Raw genomic sequence first — 21154 nt, forward strand, 5'->3', positions numbered from 1 at the left:
GAAACACATCGTGTCAGGCCCTCCCAGAGCCTATTTTCGACTCAATCACCCAGCAAGGCCAGTACTGACATTCCACTTTCCAGAATGGGAAACTGAGGCTGAGACAGGCTGAGTTCTCAGCCCAAAGCCACGTAATAAGGACACAAGAGCCAAGATCTGAACCCAAACCTGTCCATCTGCCCTTCTCCCCGGCCACCAAGCCCATGGCCCAGACTCTGCAGCTGTGTGTCCCAACACCCAGTCCCCCAAACAAAGGAAAACAGAAAAGCAACTTCCAAGAAGCTGGCGACAGCTAACAGGCCCCAAGGAGCAAGGGCGTGGGGTGGAAGCAGCCCCCAGAGGCTCCGGGGGGGGCGGGGGGCAGGGTGTGATGATAAATGACTGTCGTTCGCCACCCTCCCCCTGTTGGATTCGGGGGCACCTTCCAGTCTCTGGATTCACAGAATTTGAGCTGAAAGGAAGCACGCCGATATCATCTGCCCGTGGTTTCAGCATGGTTGGGGGTTTCTTCTAAGCAGCAAAGTACTTTTCAAAACACGACCTTACACAAAAGCCCAATAAGGGGCAGATGGGGCGGCTGTGTGTGCGCAGCTGGGGGCCCCACAGGAGCCACGGGAGCCCTGCCCACCACCACCCCTTCCTCCCTCCCCCCACTAGCCCCGGAAAGCCCGGATCAAGCCCCCTGGTTGCCCATTTCACAGCTCAGAGAGGGGCAGGGACCAACCTGGGTCACTAAGCAGCCCCGGGCAGAGTGAGGACTGAAACCCCACTCTCACCCTGGGAGCCTTCAGCCCCTGGTCCCCCTGGGAGAGGATGGGATCGGGGAGCCACTGGCCTCTGACGCACCTGTCTCCCCCTGGGACATCAGGGCTCTCGCCAGCCCACGAAGATCTACCGGGCTGTAGGCAGAAGGTGGGCGGTTTCTCGGGCTGCTCGGGGGCTAAACACACCCCCTGGCCTTGGCAGGCCCACACCGGCCTCCATTCCTGCTCTTCCATCTCCCAGCTGTGTGGCCTTGGGCAGGTCTCTCTACCTTTCTGTGCCTGTTTCCTCATCTATAAGATGCCTTCATCACTGTTCCCGCCTCCCAGGGTTTGTGGTAATTGCATGGGATGTGTCAAATGTAGTGCCCATCATGCTGAAAATGACTAATAAAAATAACAACAACTACATGGGACTTCCCTGGAGGTCCAATGGTTAGGACTCTGCGCTTCCACTGCAGGGGGCACGGGTTCGCTCCCTGGTCGGGGAACTAAGATCCCACATGCCGCTCAGCCAAAAAAAAACAAAAAAACCCCACAGCAGCTAAGATTTGCTGAGACCACCTGCGCCGGGCACGGCTCCCGGCACCCGGCACCATGCGGACAGCAGCTAGTTCACCATTGCCCTGATGTGGGTGCCGTCACTCAGCTCTTTTTACTTGAGGAAAATGAGGCACAGAGAGGGTGAAGTGCCTTTCCCAAGGTCACACAGCTCAGAAGGGGCAGAGGCAGGACTCAGGCCCAGCTCTGTCCGGGCCCCAGGAGGCTGCCCCGCCCGCCCGCCCGGCCGCTTCCTGCCCAGCACTCCTCTTCCTCCTCACGCTCCTGCCTCCGAGAGGAAACCGCCAGGCCCCCCGGCGGACGTCCCTTTCTTTCTGCTTCCTCTTTCCCACACTTGGGGCATGGGCTCCAGGCTCGGGCCCCCAGGGTCCAGCAGTGTCTCCTTCTGTGTCTCAGAGCCTCAGTGTCCTCATCTGTGAGGCAGGCACAGTGGCCATGCCTACTTTGCAGAGTCAGGGGAGCGTTGAGGGGGCTAATTCGGCATCGCCCTCGCCCACGGTCAGTGCTCAGGACACTCAGCCCCTTCATCAGCCGGGCTGCCGGGAGCACCTACTGCCCACAGGCTGCCCGGCCACACTCATACCCAGGCCCCTCACCTACCCAGTCAGCATATACTGTATCCACAGCCTCCCTTACACGTGCAGGCACTGGGACCACCCCCATTTTACAGATGAGGAAACTGAGGCCCAGTCACTTGCCCAAGGACAGCTCAGAAGGAGCAGAGGGGGAACAGCTCTGAACCATATTGCCCGACTGGCCCCCGGCCTAGGTCAGCCTAGGTCAGGCTCTCCCTAGGACCAGCAGGTCCAGCCACTGCCAACCAGACCACTTCTTCCTGGGGGTACTAGAGGCCTGTGATGCAGGAGGGGAGCTCAGGGATGTGGGCTGAATCCCCTGTGAGTCCCCCCCTCCTTCCTCTACCTCTTCTCTGGGCTTAGCTGCAGAGACCAAGGGCAGAGCACACTGGGTCCACCAAGTCTTACATGCTGGGTGAGAGGGGCACTGGCCAGCCCCCTCTGGGCCTCAGTGTCCCCATCTTTGGTGGCACTAGACAAGATGGCCAAAAGGAGCCTTTCCTGGTCTGAGAACTCAAAACAGACGCACACCCCCACCCCACTCCCAGGTAGGGCCACTGGCTAAACACCACCAGCACCACTACCCATGATAATAAATCCTTCTGGAGACCTGCTAGGCACCAGGTGCAGCCCGAATACCTGGGTCCCAACCCCATCTCAGCTGCTCAGAGCTATGTGACCTTGGGCAAGTCACCTACCTTCTCTTAGACTCAATTTCCCCATCTGTGATATGGGGGTAATCACAACAGCACCCTCACAGGGCTGCTGTGAGGATTAAATGAAGCCAAGGCAGTAAAGTGCCTAGTATGTAACAAGTGCCAAACAGATGCTGGCTAAAAAGGCATTTTTTCAACAACAGCTACTAGAATTTCATCATTACCCCCACTTTAAAGATGAGAGAAGCTGAGGCTCAGCCCCCGGACCCAGTAGGGCTGGCAGGGCTTTGAGACCATCTCAGCCAAACCAGGCTTGGACATGTGGGGAAACTGAGGCCCAAAAGAGCAAAGGGCTGGCCCCAAGGCCATGGCCAGCCCAGATGTGCTCCATTTGAAAATGGACCCCCAGCTCCCAGCAAAGCTCTGCCCTAAGGCCAGCCACCCCGGGCCTGGTGGCTGGTCCTGTGATCTCTCCCTGACCCTGGGACAACCCCCTGACCTCCCAGTCAGGCTCTCCCTCCACAGGGGCCAGGCTGGGATGCACGTCAAGTGATCCTGGCCCAGCACTTCCAAGTCCACCAATTTATAAGAGAAACCAGAAACTGGGTTCTTATATGAAATCTTTCCATTTTATGGTTTTTAACTATTGGCAACCAATCCAACTTTCTTGCTTTTCTGGGGTTTTTTTGGTTTTTTTTGCAGTATGCGGGCCTCTCACTGTTGCGGCCTCTCCCACTGCGGAGCACAGGCTCTGGACGCGCAGGCTCAGAGGCCATGGCTCACGGGCCCAGCCGCTCTGCGGCATGTGGGATCTTCCCGGACCGGGGTACGAACCCGTGTCCCCTGCATCGGCAGGCAGACTCTCAACCACTGCGCCACCAGGGAAGCCCCAACTTTCTTGTTTTTAACTGCTGAGTGGGATGGTACGTCTCAGGCCTGGCCGGCTGGAAGCTACTACTCTGCACCCCGTGGCTGGAGGGAGGCCGTTCACAGTGTGGCTCGGGGCTCGGGAGCAGGGACCTGTTGGATCAGGGGCTCCGATCTCCTTAGCAGCATGATGCTGAGCGAGTTTCTTTGCCTCTCCCAGCCTTGGTTTTCTCATCTGTCAAATGGGCCAGCAAGCTTGGCCTCATGGGAAGGACTTGAAGTCAAGTGTTTAGGGCAATGCCGGGCGCACAGTCGGTGCCCACTTAAGGTAGTAAACGTGCTGCCCCCACCCCAGCCTGGGCTCAGAGATGCCCAAGGAGAGGGAGGTGCCACAGGACAAGCGGACATGGGGGCCAGAGGGTCTTCTAGGAGAAGACTCAAGCCACACTCTCCCAAAATCCAGAAGACCAGAGCAGCCCCAGAGGGCTCCTCTAGCCCATTCCTGCTGCTGGATAGGTGTCCCAGCCCCTCTGGCCCTAAATCCTCCAAGTGCTCCCACTGCTCTTCGTGTAAAACCTAAAATCCTCATCATGCTCCAGAAGGCCCCAAATAATCCAGCCCCATCACCTTTCCAACCTCATCCCTCCTTCCTCCTTCTACTCCAGCCCCTGGCCACCCGGCTGTTCCTCAAAGTCTCCCGGTTCGTGTTCACTCCAGGGCCTTTGCACTTGCCATTTCCTCAGCCTGGGACTCCTTCACCCAGATCTTCCAGGATCGGCACCTGCGCTCATCCCAGATGTCACCTCTTGCCAAGGGACCTTTGATGACCACCCCCCAGCCGAGGCAATCCCTAGCTTCCCCCGAGGGCCAGCGCGTAGTACAAGGAAGGGTTGCCCCACCTCCCGTCCATCTGCAGTGATGCCACTGAAACCAGACTTCAGACTTTGGGAACTAGTCACACATGTCTCCTCCAACCGCCCTCCAGCCACCCACTGCAGCAGCCTGTGGCCTCCGCTTACACTCCGCCTGTCGTGGCAAGCTCCCTCCCACCACAGCCCGCACGGTGACCCTTGACCCTTGGCTGCTGCTATCACCCCTACTTTACAGATGACTAGACTGAGGCTCCAAGTGGGGAAGTGACCGGCCCAAGGTCAGAGGTTCCGGTCAGAGGCGGAGCTGTGACCCAAGTCCAGGTGAGGCTGACCCATGAGCAGCTGGCCACCTGGCCTCAGACTTCTGGGTGGCGTTAGCTTGGCTGAGGCCCGAGTGATATCCCTGGGCAGCTGCCCACTCTCAGTTCTCGTCCTCCAAGCCTCTCCCCACTCTGGGCAGCAAGGGCTTCTCCAAACAGGTGCTGAGTACCGTTCAAGTGACAGAGCTCGGGTATGAACCCAGAGCTCAAGCCCTGGCTGTCAAACCTTCCTTTGCCTATGTTTAAAGCTGCTCCCATAGACAATTCCAGGGTCAGAGGTTGGAGGTCAAGGCTACCCTCCAGGCAGGCACACTCAGGACTTCTAGTCTAGGTATCCTTGGCCCAGAGACTGGAGGCTCCAAGTCACTCCAGGAAACATTCAGGAAGAGCCCCAGACTGTTGCAAGCACAAAGGGAAGCTGTCAGAAGCTGACGGAGCCGGGGCCTGCTCTGTCAGGCCAGGCACTCTGTGGAGGGGACAGGAGAGGCCCCACCAGGGCTGCTCACTTGGTGGGGGACACCCCAGGTCACACAGCGACCACCAAGCCTATGGCAGAGGTCCAGGCGGCCCGGAGGGAGGGGCGAGCCTCAGGGACCCAGCTGCCCCTCCGGGTCCCGTTTCTCCAAGGCCAGACACCACTTCTGAGCCCTGAGGACTCTGACCAGGGCCCACCCTCAGGGTTCCCAAAGAACAGGAGCCTTGATCATGCATCCCAGCTGGGCAATGAGGGCCCAAACCAGCACTAGAAGTAAATCTGCATCCTTAGCCCCCAAATCATTTCACTACCATAGCAACCAAAATAACAAGGCGGGCCAGTAACAGTGAGCCTCCCCTGCGCCAGGCGCTCAGCAGATGTGCCCTCCCAGTTATCACAACAGCCACACAAGGTGCGAACTCTGAGTAGCTCCACTGTACAGGGGAGGAAACTGAGGCCCAGAGAGGTGATGTCACTTGCCTAAGGCCCCAGAGCTGAGAAAGAAGCTAATTCATTGTTTGAACCTGGGTCCATCCGACTCCTGACACTAGGTTTTCCAAGATGGTTTATTTTAAGCAGCAGCAGTTGTTTTTAAAGTTTTATAGGGAACCCCACCTTATCATGCAGATAAGATCATGTGTCTGGGACGTTATTTGCCTTTCATGGTGTCGGAGCCTTGAGACATTTTAAAAATGAGTAAAGTTTTTATCTGCACTTGCGTTTTTCCAAAGGCTTCGTGTTACACTTGGGATAAAATACTGACTCCTCACAGGACCCTCTACCCGCACATCCTCCCGCACGCCCCATCTTCCCCATCTGTGCTCCCAACACACTTCTGTTTTTCTTTCTTAAAAATATGCAAAATGCTGGGGACTTCCCTGGTGGTGCAGTGGTTAAAACTCCATGCTCCCAATGCAGGGGGCCAAAGTTCAATCCCTGGTCAGGGAACTAAATCCCACATGCATGCTGCAACTAAGAGTTCGCGTGCCACAACTAAGGAACCAGCGAGCCGCAACTAAGGAGCCTGCCTGCCACAACTAAGACCCGGCGCAAACAAATAAATACATAAATAAATAAAAATAAATACATTTTTTAAAAAAACATACAAAATGCCTTCCCATCTCAGCACCTTTGCCTATGCTGTTCCTGCTGCCCAGAGGTTCTTATCTCAGTATTAAGATCTCAGTTCAGAAGTCACCACCTCAGTGGGAATTCCCTGGTGGTCCAGTGGTTAGGACTCCATGCTTTCACTGCTGAGGGCACAGGTTCAATCCCTGGTTGGGGAACTAAGATCGCATAAGTTGTGTGGTGCAGCCAAAAAAAAGAAAAGTCACCTCCGCAAGACTCACTGTTAAACTTTAGTGATTAAGAGAGTGTGGTGTTAACATAAGAATAGACACATAGGCCAGTGGAACAGAAGGAGGGTCCAGAAGCACACAGATAGACACTAGATTTAGGATGAAAGTAGCATTGCATGCAATCCAATAGGAAAAAGAGAGTCACATCAGCATGTAGTGCCAGAAGTGGAAGAAGTGTGACCCCTACCTCACGCCATACACAAAAACTAATTCAGGATGGATCTTGTGAAGGCCCATCAATATGACTCAGCCCAAACAATAAAGCTTCTAGAAGAAAAGACAAGGGATGTGTCTGGTGGTGCAGTGGTTAAGAATCTGCCTGCCGGGACTTCCCTGGTGGTCCAGTGGTGAAGAATCTGCCTTCCAATGCAGGGGATGCGGGTTCGATTCCTGGTTGGGGAACTAAGATCCCACATGCCACGGGGCAACTAACTAAGCCCAAGTGCCACAACTACTGAGCCCACGTGCCCTGGAGCCCTCAGGCCACAACTAGAGAGAAGCCCGTGTGCCATAACAAAAGATCCCACACACCTCAAGGAAGATCCCGCATGCTGCTACTAAGACCCGATGCAGCCAAAAATAGAAAAGAAGAAAAGAATCTGCCTGCTGATGCAGGGGACATGGGTTCAAGCCCTGGTCTGGGAATATCCCACACACCATGGAGCAACTAAGCCCGTGCGCCACAACTACTGAGCCCACGTGCCACAACTAATGAAGCCTGCACACCTAGAGCCTGTGCTCCACAACAAGAGAAGCCACCACAATGAGAAGCCCGCGCCCCGCAACAAAAAGTAGCCCCCACTTGCTGCAACTAGAGAAAGCCTGCGTGCAGCAACAAAGACCCAACGCAGGCAAAAAAAAAAAAAAAGAAAAGACAAGAAAGATCTTCATGACCCTGGGTAGGCAAAGATTCTTTAAATGGGACACAAAAAGCACTAACCATACAGGAAAGCAACCGATAAACTGGACTTCATTAAAGTTAAGAACTTAGGTTCATGGGACTTCCCTGGTGGCGCAGTGGTTAAGACTCTGTGCTCCCAATGCAGGGGGCCCGGGTTCGATCCCTGGTCAGGGAACTAGATCCCGCATGCATGCCACAACTGAGAGTTCGCATGCTGCAACTAAGGAGCCCACGAGCCGCAACTAAGGAGCCCGTGAGCCACAACTAAGACCGGGTGCAACCAAATAAATAAATAAACTAGTAAATAAAATATTTTTAAAAAAGAACTTAGGGGGCTTCCCTGGTGGCGCAGTGGTTGAAAGTCCGCCTGCAGATGCAGGGGACACGGGTTCGTGCCCCGGTCCGGGAGGATCCCACATGCCACGGAGCATCTGGGCCCGTGAGCCATGGCCACTGAGCCTGCGTGTCCGGAGCCTGTGCTCTGCAACGGGAGAGGCCACAACGGTGAGAGGCCTGCGTACCGCAAAAAAAAAAGCAAAAAAAGACAACCACAGAGCAGGAGGTCGTATGTATGATACAAAGAAAGTGCATTCAAGTGTGCTGAAGTACATTCAGGTATAAAAACTTTTATAAATCAATAAGGGAAGGACAGACAACTCAATAAAAATGGCAAACACTTGAAAAAAGAGTCAATCCCAATGGCCAATAAACACATGAAAAGGTACTTAACCTCATGAGTCATAAGGGAAATGCAAATTAAAGCCAAGATTTGAGATACCAGTATACATCCACTAGAAGGGCTGGAAAGAAAAAAGACTCATTCACTGCTGATGGGGATGCAAAATTGTGCTGCCACTTTGGAAAATGTTTAGAAGTTTCATATAAAATTAAACTTGCACTTCCCATATGACCTAGCACTTCTAGGAATCTACCGGAGGGAAATGGAAGCGTATGTCAATACAAAGACCTAAGAGCAAATTTCATTACAGCATGATCTGCAAAAGTACCAAAGTGGAAACAACCCAAATATCCATCAACCGGTGAATGGATAAATAAACTGTGGTACATTCACACAACAGGCTGGATTTACTCAGCGATAAAAAGAAACAAACTCTGATGCCCCCAAGAGCATGGACAAATCTCTAGAACATGCTGGGTGAAGGGAGCCAGACACAAAAAACAATATACTATACGATTCCATTTATATGAAGTTCGAAACAGAGAAATGCAATCCGCGCGGGTGGGAGTCGATGTGTGGGAGGGGGGGAGTGTTGACGTGGAAGAGGCATGAGGGAGCCCCTGGGGCACTGGGCCACCGCGTGTACTAACACAGGGACACTCGTGGAGCTTCAGACACGCTTCACACGCCTCAGCATGTGCATGGGACCCCACAATGAAGTCTAAAAGGAAAGGTACTTCACATAAGGGGGTTCCTTGACAACACCCCATCCCAACCCCCAAATTAGGGCCCCTCAGTTATCCTCCCAGAGGCCTCATTGCTTTCCTTCAGAGCACAAAATACACTTGATTCCATGTTCATCTGTAGGTTTAGTCCTTCAATAGCCCCACCAAGACGCCAGCTCCCCCAGCACCTAGTGTGTGCCTGGTACAGTGTAGGTGCTCAACAAGTATGTTCTGAATGAATGAATAATCATTTGGTCTCCTCCACCCAGACCGTGACCCCTCAGGGCTGGGATCTGCTTTGCTCACTCTCTAGACCAAGGCCCTAGGACATAACAGAACCACAAAGAGAAGAGAAAGGAAGACCACATGGTCCCATCAACTTGACACATCTGGTCAAAGATGGAGTCCGGCAGGTGTGTAGACCACAGTGACCTTCAGCCTCAACTGCACGGCCGGAATTAAGTGGGTCGCAAAGGAAAAAGACAAAAAGATTTAAACTTGAAAGAAAATAAGACATCCACAAAGCATGGGAGGCTCCCAGGAATTCCACGACGTTTTGAAATCCCTAGGAGAAACCCTCCTGTTTGTCAGGGTCAATCTGGGTCAGGGGTTTCAAGGACCTTGGACCAGGCTGCCACTAGCCCACATGATGCCCATGTATGGTGTCCCTGGACATTCTACAAAATCCCTGACCAGCGCTCCTCAAAACTGTCAAAGCCATCAGAAACAAGAAAAGCCTGAGAAACTGTCACAGCCAAGAGGTGCCTAGGGAAACATGACAGCTAAATCTAACATGGTGTCCTGAAGCAGAAGAGGGACATTAGGGGAAAACTAGTGGAATCCAAAGGAACCTCGGAGTTCAGTTAACAGTAATGTACCAATGTTTGTCCCTTAATTATAAGACGGATGTACATGGTACTGTAGCATGTTAACATGAGGCAAAGCTGGGTGCAGTGTATAAGGGAACTCTGTACTACCTGTAAACGGAAAATGATTCTCAGAGGAAAAAGTTCACTTCTAAGAAGGCGCGCTTTCCGCCAGGCACTTTGTGGCCGCCTGCTGGAAAAGTGTCACCACCCGTACCCCCGTAACCACGTGCGCGGGGTCTTACCTTGGGTGGGTCGAAGAGCTCCAGCAGGCGGTCCGCGCCGTCGGGGCCCGCGCGCCGCAGCGCCAGCCGCCCCCTTTGCCAGCGCGCCCCGCTGTCCATGGAGGCCTCGTCGGCCAGGCTGTACCGCAGCGTCGCCTCCTTGAGGGCCTCAGGTGGCGGCTCCCGGGCCAGGCTCCAGGGCAGGAGCTTCCTGGCCAGGCCGGGCCTGGCCGGGGCCTCGCCTGCCTCCCCCGCTGCCGCGCTGGGGGCCGCGGGCAGCTCACCGGCCGAGCGGTGGCGGAAGATGTGGCGGAGACTGTGGCGCAGGTGCTGGAGGGAGCAGGCCGGCCGCGGCGGGGCCAGCTCCTCCGAGCTGCGGGCCTTGGGAAGGCCGGGGGCGGGGGCGGGGGCGGCGGGGCCCGGCTCGGCTGGGGACGCCTCGGCCTTGGCCGGGGTCCCGCGGCCAGTCTCACGGTAGTCGCGCGCGGGGGCGGCGGCCCGGGTGCCCGACAGCCCGGGCGCCCGGCCCTCGCGCACCTCGCGGCAGAAGTAGCGCTGGAAGAGGTCGGTGAACTGCAGCGACACGAGCTCGGCGCGCAGCGGCGCGTGGTGCGGGTGCTCGCGGGCGAAAAGCCAGTACTGCCGGGCTAGCTCCCGGGCTGCGGCCACCGCGTGCAGCTCGCAGAACTCGCTCCAGCCTCGCGGGGATGGGGCCGTCGCCGCCGAGGATGCGGAGGAGGCCGAGGAGGACTGCAAGGTGGGCCCGTTCATGGTGGAGACCAAGGTAGAGCTGCCGGGCTGAAAGACACGGTGAGGAGTGAGTGAGAGAGGAGGGAGCGGACGGGTGAGCGACACCCACTTAAAGCCACCGCCAGACACGCTAGTCACCAGGCACAACGTCAAAAAGCGAAAATTACTGTTAATACCCAGTGCTGGTGAAGATGCAGCAAAACGGGCACTCCCTTCAGTGTTGCCGGTACTGTTAGGGGTACAGTCTTTTTGGAGGGCAATTTGGCAGGATCATTTTCAGACCTAGTAATTCCACTTCTAAGTATTCAAGAGAAATAGTTGCCCCCATGCGCAGAGAGGCATGTACAAGACAATCCCCTGCTAGGCGTTTCCTGCCCCCACATTTATAACAGAAAAAATAAATACAACCTAAAGCCCTATCAGTCAGAGACTGGTGAAATAAACTGTGGTACATTTGCAGGCTGGAATATGCTTCAGCAGTGGAGAAGGAGGACGAAGATCTATGCTACCTTGGGGAATCACCAGGGCACAGCATTAAGGGAAAAAAGCAAACCACAGAGCAATACAACCGTGCGATCTCATTTACGTGAACACACAAAGCAAAACTACCAATTCTTATGTGTACATAAATGTATTTAAGTGGTGGGCAGGAAACATGTGGCTGGAGCAACACCATCCAGAAACAGTGGTGACCTGTGGGGAGGAGCCAGAATCTGGGGTGCAAGGAGGTAAGTAACCAAGGAAAACTGTTACTACTTGTCTCTAGAAAATATGGCTAAGAACATGGCGCCTGGAGTCTGGACTCAAATCCCAGCATGAACCACTTACTAGTTGTGTCACCTTGGGTGTGTGATTTCTTTCTGCCTTGCTTTCCCCATCTGTAAAATGCGGACCATGATTGCACCTACCTCATAGGAGTGTTATGAGGATTCATTGAGTTAATAAATGTAAAGGCCTTAGAACCTAGGAAAAGCCTAATAAGGCTTATGATGAATGTTACAATAAGAATGTATTATTAGTGTTAATAAAAAGAAATATAGGGGCTTTCCTGCTGATGCAGTGGTTAAGAATCTGCCTGCCAATGCAGGGGACACGGGTTCGAGCCCTGGTTCGGGAAGATCCCACATGCCTTGGAGCAACTAAGCCCCTGTGCCACAACTACTGAGCCTGCGCTCTAGAGCCCGCGAGCCACAACTACTGAGCCCATGTGCCACAACTACCAAAGCCCACATGCCTACAGCCTGTGCTCCGCAACAAGAGAAGCCACCACAATGAGAAGCCTGCGCATCACAACGAAGAGAAGCCCCCGCTCACTGCAACTAGAGAAAGCCCACACGCAGCAACAAAACCCAACGCAGCCAAAAATAAATAAAATAAACTTTATTTTTTAAATAAATAAATATAAAACAACAAATAAAAAGGGATAAATTAACAAGACTCACAAGGAGTGCAAAGGTACTTCCTGTTCTGATGGGGAAACGTCAGGACAGGCAGACCCTTGCCTGCTCATCCCAACCGGGGCTCCCACACAATCAAAACGCAGAAGCCCCCTACCCTCTGCTGTCCACGGTGCTGAACCCTGGACCTCTCTAGTTACCATCAGTACTGTCTGTCCTTCCAGCTAAGCCTGGCTGGGCCCAGGCCCCTGCTGGGGACCACACAGTCATGGCTGCTCATTCACACACAGACACCTCCACCTAAATATTACTGAGGGCCTACTGTGTGTCAGCCACTGTGCTAGGCCCTGGAGATAACAGCAGTGAACCAGAAAGAAATTCCTGCTCTCCTGCTGCTACATTATACACACACCCACACACCCAAGTGTTGGCTGTGTGCCTCTGACTGGACCTCTCTGAACCCCTGTTTCTTCATCTGTCAAATTGAGAGCAACACAGTATCTACCTCCTAAGATGGCTGCAAGGAGTCCTTGAAAGGGGACTCAAGGTGAAGATCTGAACCTAGAAACTGGGGTTCTTTCTGCCACACCCCACTCCATATCTCCAGGCCGTGGTGCTGACCCTGCAGCCGATCACAGCAAGACAGCCCAGACGGCACAGAGTGGGTGCCACTGCACCGGCTGGGAGGGTGCTGTGCACACATTGGACTTTCTGCATATCACAGGGTCCTTGGCACCTATACACCGTAGGCACTTTGTACACAGTGGGCAGAAGGGAAGGGAGGGGGCCACGTGTGCCCTTGGCCACCACGCTCTGCCAAGAAATCCACACCTGTTGCTGAAGAGGAGGGTTTTACCTGCATGTGTGGGCGACCTGTCCTCGGTTAAGCCCTCGGCCACCCCACGCCTTGACACAGGTGAGGCCAGCACTGTCCTCACAGGTTGGGGAAACCAGATGCCAGACCCAAGCTCCTGTCCCATCCACGAGACCCCGTGTGACGTGCCCTCGCACCAGCTGCCTCTGGACAACTGCCTCAGGTGTCCCTTTGCCCTGCCTGCTCCCAGTCTGCTTCCAATCTCACTCAAGAGAAGCCTCCCCTGAGCTCACTGGCGACGGAGTCCTGAACTTGTCTTTCAGCACACTGGTCACGTGCTCTCATTCAATAGCAATGATTGTTTAATTAGTGAGTATCTCCCCACCAGACACTGAGCTCCATGTGCCAGGAGCCACTCCCAGCTCCATCCCCAGTTCCTAGCATGCAGCAGGAGCCCAATAAATGCCTGCTGGATGAATGAATGTAGGAATGCAAGAGGTCGGCTGGATTTGCAACCTCTGGCTCCTCTGGCAGATGTGTGGCAACCAGCACCCACCAGTGACCACCTCTTGCTGGGCCAACCCACCTCCTGGGCACCCAGGCCTATCCGTTTGCCTGGAACACCTGACCCTGTCCACCCATGTACATCAGAGTCCTGAAGCCCAGCTGCAGGACCAAACCCTGGTAAGAGCCTTCTCAGAACAGCTGTGCCTGCTCCAAGCTCCCTCACTGCCCAGGCAGTGGCTGGCAGCCCTCCTCACCAGGCCCCCTATTCCAATTCTCCATAAGAAGAGTGGTGTGCACTCAGCACATGCTATACCTCAGGCGTTTTTCTAACTGCTTTTGCAAAACATTAACTCTCCCAAGCTTCACAACAGTACTAGGAGGTAGGGCCAATAATTGCTCCCATTTTACAGGTGGAGAAACTGAAGCACAGAGGTCCCACAGCTAGCGATTAATGGGAACCCCACACACAAGGCCCCCCAAAACACTTGATCAATGCCCAAATGCACACAAGGAAGACGCACTGCCCAGTGAATGTCTATCCAGAGGAGGGGATATAGAGGTCTCATTCAGCTCCTGCTGGAGTCAGGAGGCCTCAGCTCCTCCGTCCAGGTCATAAACCCACCAGGTGGTTGGAAAATAGCCACAGGGTGAAAATTTTAAAACATCAATAAATGACACTATTTCACGCTTTCTACGTGCCCTGCTCTGTGCTAAACACTTTGCATTTATTCACTTATTTATTCCCCACCAGAGTGGGCAATCCTAGCATTATGCCCACTCTATGGATGAGAAAGCCACGGTGCGGGAGGAATGGCTTGCCCAGGGTCACGGGGCCCTCGAGGGGCAGAGCTGCAATTAGAACCCGCTCGCTCTGCTGGAAGCGCCAGCTATACATGAGCAATACTGCCTACTGTCCATCTCCCTCAGCCCGGGGGTCTGCCCCCAGCAGGCCGAGGGCCATCACACTCCTGCACACTCCGCAGGGCCTGGTCAGAGCTGGTGCTCCAGAAATATTAGTTGCATGAATTAATGAACTCCTAGGGTTGAGGCAGGCTGCTATTTGACAGTCGTACTCTTGGAATCACGCTCCTGACCTTTGTGGACTGACAGAAAAGGCTGAGGGGCTCCGAGAAACCCACCACAACAGATGACCTCTCTACGGTGGAGCTACCAACCAAATCTGGGTTCACATCCTAATTCTGCCACTTCCTCGCTGTGTGATGCAGAAGAGAGGGCTTCCCTCTCTGAGCCTCAGTGTCCCCATCTGTAAAGTGGGCTAATGTACTTGGCATTCACTAGGAGCATTCTAAGAACTTATGTCTGAGGGGTGCTTGGCACAGGGCTCAAGAAACAGGTGGCTGTTGCTATTTTATTACTATTATTGTTAGAAGAGAGGAGCGCCTGCTACAGAGAATGTCAGACCTGCCTGCTGCAAGAAGCCACAGGCAGAGCCTGGCTTCATGGGCTGGGCCAGGCAGGGAGGGTCACGGGAGCCCGAACACAAGGCCTTCTCAGGGGTGAAGCACTGCTCAGGCAGCTCCGGGCAGGAGCTCCAGGCAGGAAGTCACCAGCCAGAGCACTCAGCTGTGGCCTGTGCCGGGGAGGGGGCCATGGCTGGGAGGTTTCCTGGCCGGGGCAGGCAGCCAGGCCACAGGAAGGTGGTCCCCTCCTTGGGCCTTGGCCCAGGTGGAAGCATTTATTGAGTGTTTACTATGCGCCAGACACAGAGGAAGAGCAATTGATCAGATCACGCCAACCCTGGGAACAGGGCCTAAAAGCTCTTGGTAGGAAGCAACTACTAATCACCTGGGGGTTCCCAGGAGCCCCCAGGTTTCAGCTAGGGGGTATAGGGAGTAGAGGGATCTTTGGGGCATTTCTATCCCCTCCAACCCCCCCACAGGAGCATCTGGGAGCCTGGGCGGCCACAGGGATGAACAGCCTTCCACAGAGAGGGGCCTGCAAATCCAGGGGGTCCCTCCCACCTTCTCATCCTGGGCTTTTGGGGCAGGGAGATCTGCTGGGTAAGGGAGTCGGAGTCCAGGATTTCCCAAAATCCCACATCAGGGCGAGGGACGAGGATGATGTGACGTGGAGCAGGAAAATCAGACCGCATCCCAGCAACCCCCTGCCAAGTCCCCATGGCAAACACGTGAAGACGGAGGCGGCGACCTCTGTGCCCATCCTGGGGCTCATGTCAGGGTGGGGGTGGGTCTGCCTTTCAGGACCCCAAGTTTAGAACAATTGTGTCCACAGAGTCCCTGCTCAGGGCAACCTGGTGAGGGCTTTGAAGCCTTAGCCAGTACCTGGTATCCCCTGTTCAAGCATATACATCCTACACCAAGCCGGGGAGAGTTCAGGCTCTGAAGGGCTGGGAATCCTGGCTCTGAGTTGTGGGGCTCACTCTAACCCAGGACCCCAGAGATCGAGGCTCATCAGCCTCTCCTCTATCCAATCACCCTGGGTAATAATGTAATCTTGGGAAGCTAATATTTCCTGTTTAATTATCAGGCCCAGGTGCAGAGAAGGCCTTTACCCACCTGTGGGAATTTCACCTGCCAAGGCTTGGGGAGAATATTTTAAATCGTGATAAGTGAAGTTAAAATGAGCCAGTCCAGAGCCTCCATTCTCCCCCAGGTCCACAGCTCACAGATGTTTGGGCAGGAAGTCTTATACCTTCAGAGGGAGACACCTCCTCCAGGGAGGCCTCCAAGTTCACTCCAGGCTGCTGTAAGCATTTCTGCCTTTCCTACCCACAGCACCAACTTCTCCAGGAGCCCAGACCCGCCCCCCCCCAACCCCATCCAAGGAGGCCCAGAGAGTTGAGGGGATTCCAACACACACTGCCTGGCAGGAGGCCCACTGCCCTTTCACACCACTCGAGCTGGCCAGACTGTGTAGAAGCCTACAGGCAGTACAGACCAAAGGTTCTGGGGCCCTGGGGAGGCTGAGAAGTGGGTTCTGCTCTAGCCCATCGGGCAGCCAGGGGGCCGTGATGCACTCTCGCCGGGGTCACCTAGTGCCTGGGGACATTTATCACACCAGCACAGTCTGCCAGAACAGGAAATGTCCTCTGGCTTCCTCTGCCCCCACCCTCAGCCTGACACCCTGGCCAACAGCCTTTGGGAGGTGGGGAAAGCCAGGGCCACCGAAGAACAGGCAGAACTCTCTAAGCCACCCCCATCCCAGCATGTGACTTCTTCCTTTAACTGCCCTGGGTTGAGGGGAGAGAGGGGAAGCCTCTCAGTCAGCTCTGCACACCCCATGCCCCCAGACAGTGTTGCTTCCTCAGGATATCAGGACGGGTGCCCTCAAGCCCTCCTGCAATCCTCTCTCCACACTCATCACCCTCTTGGGGCCTCTCCTCCCGCGAGATGACACCAGAGTGCCAGCTCTCAAAGGACAGATCCCATGCCGAAGGCCCTCCTTTGTGTCCACTCGCCTAATTGCATTTCCAGTTCCCCAGCCCCTCAAGGCCAAGGCCTCCCCGTCAGGCACCCTTGTGAGTCAGCTCCCGGGTGAGCAGGGCACAGACTTCCTCCCTCCCAGGCCTCCCTGGGGACCCATGGGGCAGTGGCAGGCTGCCCTTGGCCAGCCGGGATGGGGGCCCACATCCGGGCAGGCCCCCAGGGGCTCCAGGCCTGGTTCATGAGGAAGCCTGCAGCCCGGCCCCCCTAGCCGACCCCTGACAGGGTGGCGTGGGAGGAAAAACCTTCCAGCCATCTGCGCAGCTGCCGGGTTTCCGGGCGGGGCGGGGCCGGGGGACGCCAGGAGGACTTGCTCTCCTGGGGAAGTGCCCCTTGCCCCTGCTGGGAGGAAGGATGCTGGGCTGAGCAGCCCAGTGGTGGCCAATGGGACCCCGAAGCCCCAACTGAAGAATGCTGGTCGTCCAGGCTTTGGGGCCCAAGTAAGTGGGTGTCCAACTGTGGTTTGGACCTGCCCAGTCCCCGAGGGACTTCAGGCCCCGGAAGCCAGGGAGCTGAGGCACAGGGCTCCTGGGTCCAATTAGGACTGACTCAGCGAGTGACCCCAGCTGAGTCACTTCCCCTGGGCAGCCTGCCCGCCTCAGTTTCCTCAGGGAGGGCGGGTAGCTGGGAACAGGGTCTGGCTGGGAACAAGTAACTTGTATTACACCTCTGGACTCTCCAAGGCAGGCTTCTCTGTCTGCCAGATGGAAGCAGCTTCCTGCTCCGCCCAAAGACGCTGAACACCCGGGAGCCCCTAGGGCCCATTTTCCCAGGAAACCTGGCAATTAAGTGGCAGCCCCCCTCTTGGGCATTAACAGCGTAGCTCTTATTGAGCACTGACTGCATGCCAGGCACTCTGCATGCCTCTTCTCAAAACCCTATTAGTACTCTCAGTCATAGATGAGGAGACCCACAGCTCAGAGAGGTTAAGGGACAAGCCCAAGGTCACACGGCCATAGCAATTATACCCAACATAGTTTGAGTCCCTACTCTGTGCCAGACTCATACACTTCACGTATGCACTCACATGCAGGCTCACATACCCGGGAGAAGCTGGGACTCTTGGCCCCCGCTGGGCAGGTGCGCCCCAGAGAGTTCAGGTAACTTGCCCAAGGCCTCACAGCTAGAAGCTGGCAAAGCTCAGATTTGGCTCCAAAACCCACGCTGCTACTGGGAGAAGTGAGAACTGAACAGAAGAGACCTCTCATTTTAATAATAATAACAACAACACTATCTATTATTAATTGAGTGCCAAGGCCAGCACTGAATGCTTTATGTGCCCTGTCTCCCCCACTCGGCATGGGCAGCGCTGGCACTAGCAGCTGGGCGGTCCCTCCAAGTGTCTCCAGCTCTGCCCCCTCTGCCCTCGGGGAGACTCCATCCAGGAGGTGGCACCGCCAGACGCAGATATCCAAGGGTCCGCACAGGCTGAACTGCTGCAGGGCTACCCAGCACCTGCTCGCCCAGGCTACCGCCATATCTGGAGCGGCTCTACAGGATCTAATTTGTATTAGAAAGTTCTGTTTACTGGAGAAGGATCAAGCCCAGGGTTCAGAAGAATGGGGGGGTGGGGGGGGGTGGGGGTGGGGGGTGGGGCGAGTGGATCTGGAAGGAAAACGAGCAGAGCTAACATCCAAAACAAAAAAGATAATAACAACCTCATCCTTATTACTATTCCTCCTCCTGACCAAGCCACGCTAAACACTCTGTGAATTCACTCATTCGTGGTTCCAATGGCCCTAAAGAAGTAGGTACTATTATCACACCCATTTGACAGATGAAGAAACTGAGGCTGGGGTGGTTAAGCAAGGCCATATAGCCAGGAAGCACCATCACTTCATCCTGCCTGGGTCTCCAGAATTCTTCTCCCAAACACTCAGGAAACCCCAGAGCTGCACGTGCAGGTGGTGCTCAAGGGATGCTGATGAACAAACATTCCACAGCCAGTAACAATAACACTAATTGTGGTAATGATGAAAACCACCACCACCACCACCACCTGGAATTGAACCCTTTCAATGCCAGGCTTATTACATACCCTACCACAAACCTATTATTACCCCATTTCACACAGGGGAAACTGAGGTTCACAAGTATCACTGGCCCATGCCCTCAGCAGGAAAAAAGGCAGTGAGGGAATGGAACCTAAGCTTCCAGGACACTCCTCTGCCGCTGCTGAGCCCCTGAAGGTCCTCAGACGCCAGAAGCTGATACTTTAGTCCAGCCCCTTCCCAGCTGGCTGCCTCTGTGGCCCATGGGGACTCACACAAGTTCTAGGAATGTTCACCCTTTGGCTCGGAAGGATTTTTCCCTCCCAGAGGGGGGTTGTGGGAAAAGGCTCAGAAAACGTGTATTAAAAACCCTTCCAACTTCCCAAAACAGGCCCTGGCCTCTCATCTGCTGACCCCAGCCTGACAAGGCGGCCTCAGCCGGCTCTCCCCCGCTTTAGAGCTGGGTCTCTGGCCCCCGCAGGCCCCGGAGAGCCTCCAGGGCTGTTTCCGCTCTGGCAGCCAGGTCAGCGATGGGAAACCCAGGTACAACTCGCACCCACAACCCCGGAGATCCATATACCCACAGCCCTGACAGGGGCCCCAGGGTTGGACTGTAAATGGGGATGGGCCGGCTGCCCCAGCTGAGCCTGGCAGTTGGTGGGTGTCAGAGGAGGCTCATCTCCCAGGCCAGGGGGTGCGGGTCAGATCTCTGCCCCTCCTGACCCCAAAGCTGGACCTTGGCCCTTCAGACTTGGCCTTGCCAGGCCCTCTGTTCCGAAGCCCCCTGCCTGTAGCCCAATTTCACTTCCTCCCACTCAGTCCAGCCTGGCCATTCCCCTCCCTGGAGGCCCCCAGCTGCAAGCAGTGACCTCCTCATCTACATCATTGTGGCCCGGGAATGGGGAAGAGAAACAGGAGAATGAGGAAACTCAGGAAAAAAAGTGGAATGGCAGGCAGGCCCCCCCCCCGCCGCAGTTCCTCAAATGCAGTCCCCATTGCCCCGAAAGCCCCCAGGAACGGAATGAGGGAAGGGAGGGGATTTCTGCACCAGGCATTAAGGGCCTCTGAAATACCTTCCCAGCCCTGCTGACCTATTAAGCCAATGACCTGTGTCCCAATTTTTTTGGTGGGAGGATTCCCCTGGAGCCCCAGGTCCAGGGTGGGAGGGTACCAGCCCAAAGACACCTGAGCTGTGAGAGCCCTAACCCTTTTGAAGCCCCAGATTCTGTAGCATGGGGGTGCCTGGGCCACCCCACCTCCCTGATGCAGGGAATGGGGAGAGGGGCTTCTGGAATGGGGGGAGGGCTCCCCTCTTAGCCACACGGCCTGGCCTGGGAGAGTGGGGAGGGGCCTGCGCCCCACTCCAAGAGGACTCTTCCATTCTCATGGGCTCAGTTTCACTACTTTCACTTTCAAGGTACCAAGCCGGCCCCCCCCCGCCCCCCTCCTCACCAGGCGCAAGTTGACTGGCTGGGCTACGTTAAGAGGCGGACTGGGAGTATTAGCCATACCCTCTCTCAGCACCTCCCCCACTGCCTCAACTGCCCCATTACATCCCCAACACGTGTGTGGCTGGGGGTGGCGGCTGGCAGGGTGTCACAGGAGCTGGGGAACGGTCACCCCTGAACACCTCCATCTGAGTTAGCTTCAGGACAATATTTTAGGCTGTTGTGGGAGTGCGCAGACACTGGGCAGAACTGGACACGGGGCCTCCTCTTCCCCCATTAAAGCCCTCCCAGCCCCGGAGGAGGGGAGCGCTGGGAAAGGCAGGCTTACCTGAAAGAGAGGGGGTCCGGGCCCGGCCGGCCCATGGCGTCGCGCGCCCCCGGCCCCCCGAAATCCCTAGGGGGCGGGAGGGCCCCCGCCCCGGGCGCGTTCTCTCCCGCGCGCCGGCTCCTGGCTCGCGGCTCGCTCGAGCTGGGCTCAGGCAGGAAACCCGAGCTCGGAAAATGGCCAGCGCCTCATCATTTCCGCCGCCAGCGCTTGACAGTTGCGGGAGGATGCGCCTCCGGGCCGCCACCGGGGAAACTTTGCTGAGGCCGCCGTCTCCACCGCGGGCCGCGACAGTCCGGGCGGGCGGCCGGGCGGAGACGGTGGCCCGAGCCCATGCCGCCCCGCGCCGTTATGTAAAGAGGAACCGGCTGTGCGAGCGAAGCCCGGCGGGGGAAGGCGGCCAGGCAGGGGCGGGGCCAGGGTGGGCGGGGCCACATCAGGCCCCGCCCCAGTCCGCCCGTGAACCAGACTTGGCAGGGGGCGGGGAGAAAACAGGACCAGGGGCGGGGCCAGACATCGCCCCGCCCATCAGCCCTGCTCCTCTGCGACTGACCAGGTCCTGGGGTCTCAAAAGCCAGCCCGGGGAGAGGCGGGGCCTTGTAAAGCCACGCCCACAGA

General features: G+C 55.9%; 1 protein-coding gene across 2 annotated transcripts in view; it reads right to left on the reverse strand.

Annotated features, from left to right (window-relative positions):
* Positions 1 to 20888, reverse strand: part of SH2B3 (SH2B adaptor protein 3) — a 37105-nt gene extending 16217 nt beyond the window's left edge. For both annotated transcript variants that reach the window (XM_030860352.2, XM_030860346.2), the window contains exons 1-2: positions 20540 to 20888; positions 9862 to 10638 (exon numbers count right to left, since the gene is read on the reverse strand). In XM_030860352.2, coding sequence (XP_030716212.2) covers positions 9862 to 10611 — 750 coding nt within the window. In that variant the 5' untranslated portion in view covers positions 10612 to 10638; positions 20540 to 20888. The remainder of the gene's footprint in view (positions 1 to 9861; positions 10639 to 20539) is intronic.
* Positions 20889 to 21154: the final 266 nt, after the last annotated feature.

The sequence above is a fragment of the Globicephala melas genome, chromosome 13 (genome assembly GCF_963455315.2).
Source record: "Globicephala melas chromosome 13, mGloMel1.2, whole genome shotgun sequence".
In the NCBI taxonomy this organism is placed as follows: domain Eukaryota; kingdom Metazoa; phylum Chordata; class Mammalia; order Artiodactyla; family Delphinidae; genus Globicephala; species Globicephala melas.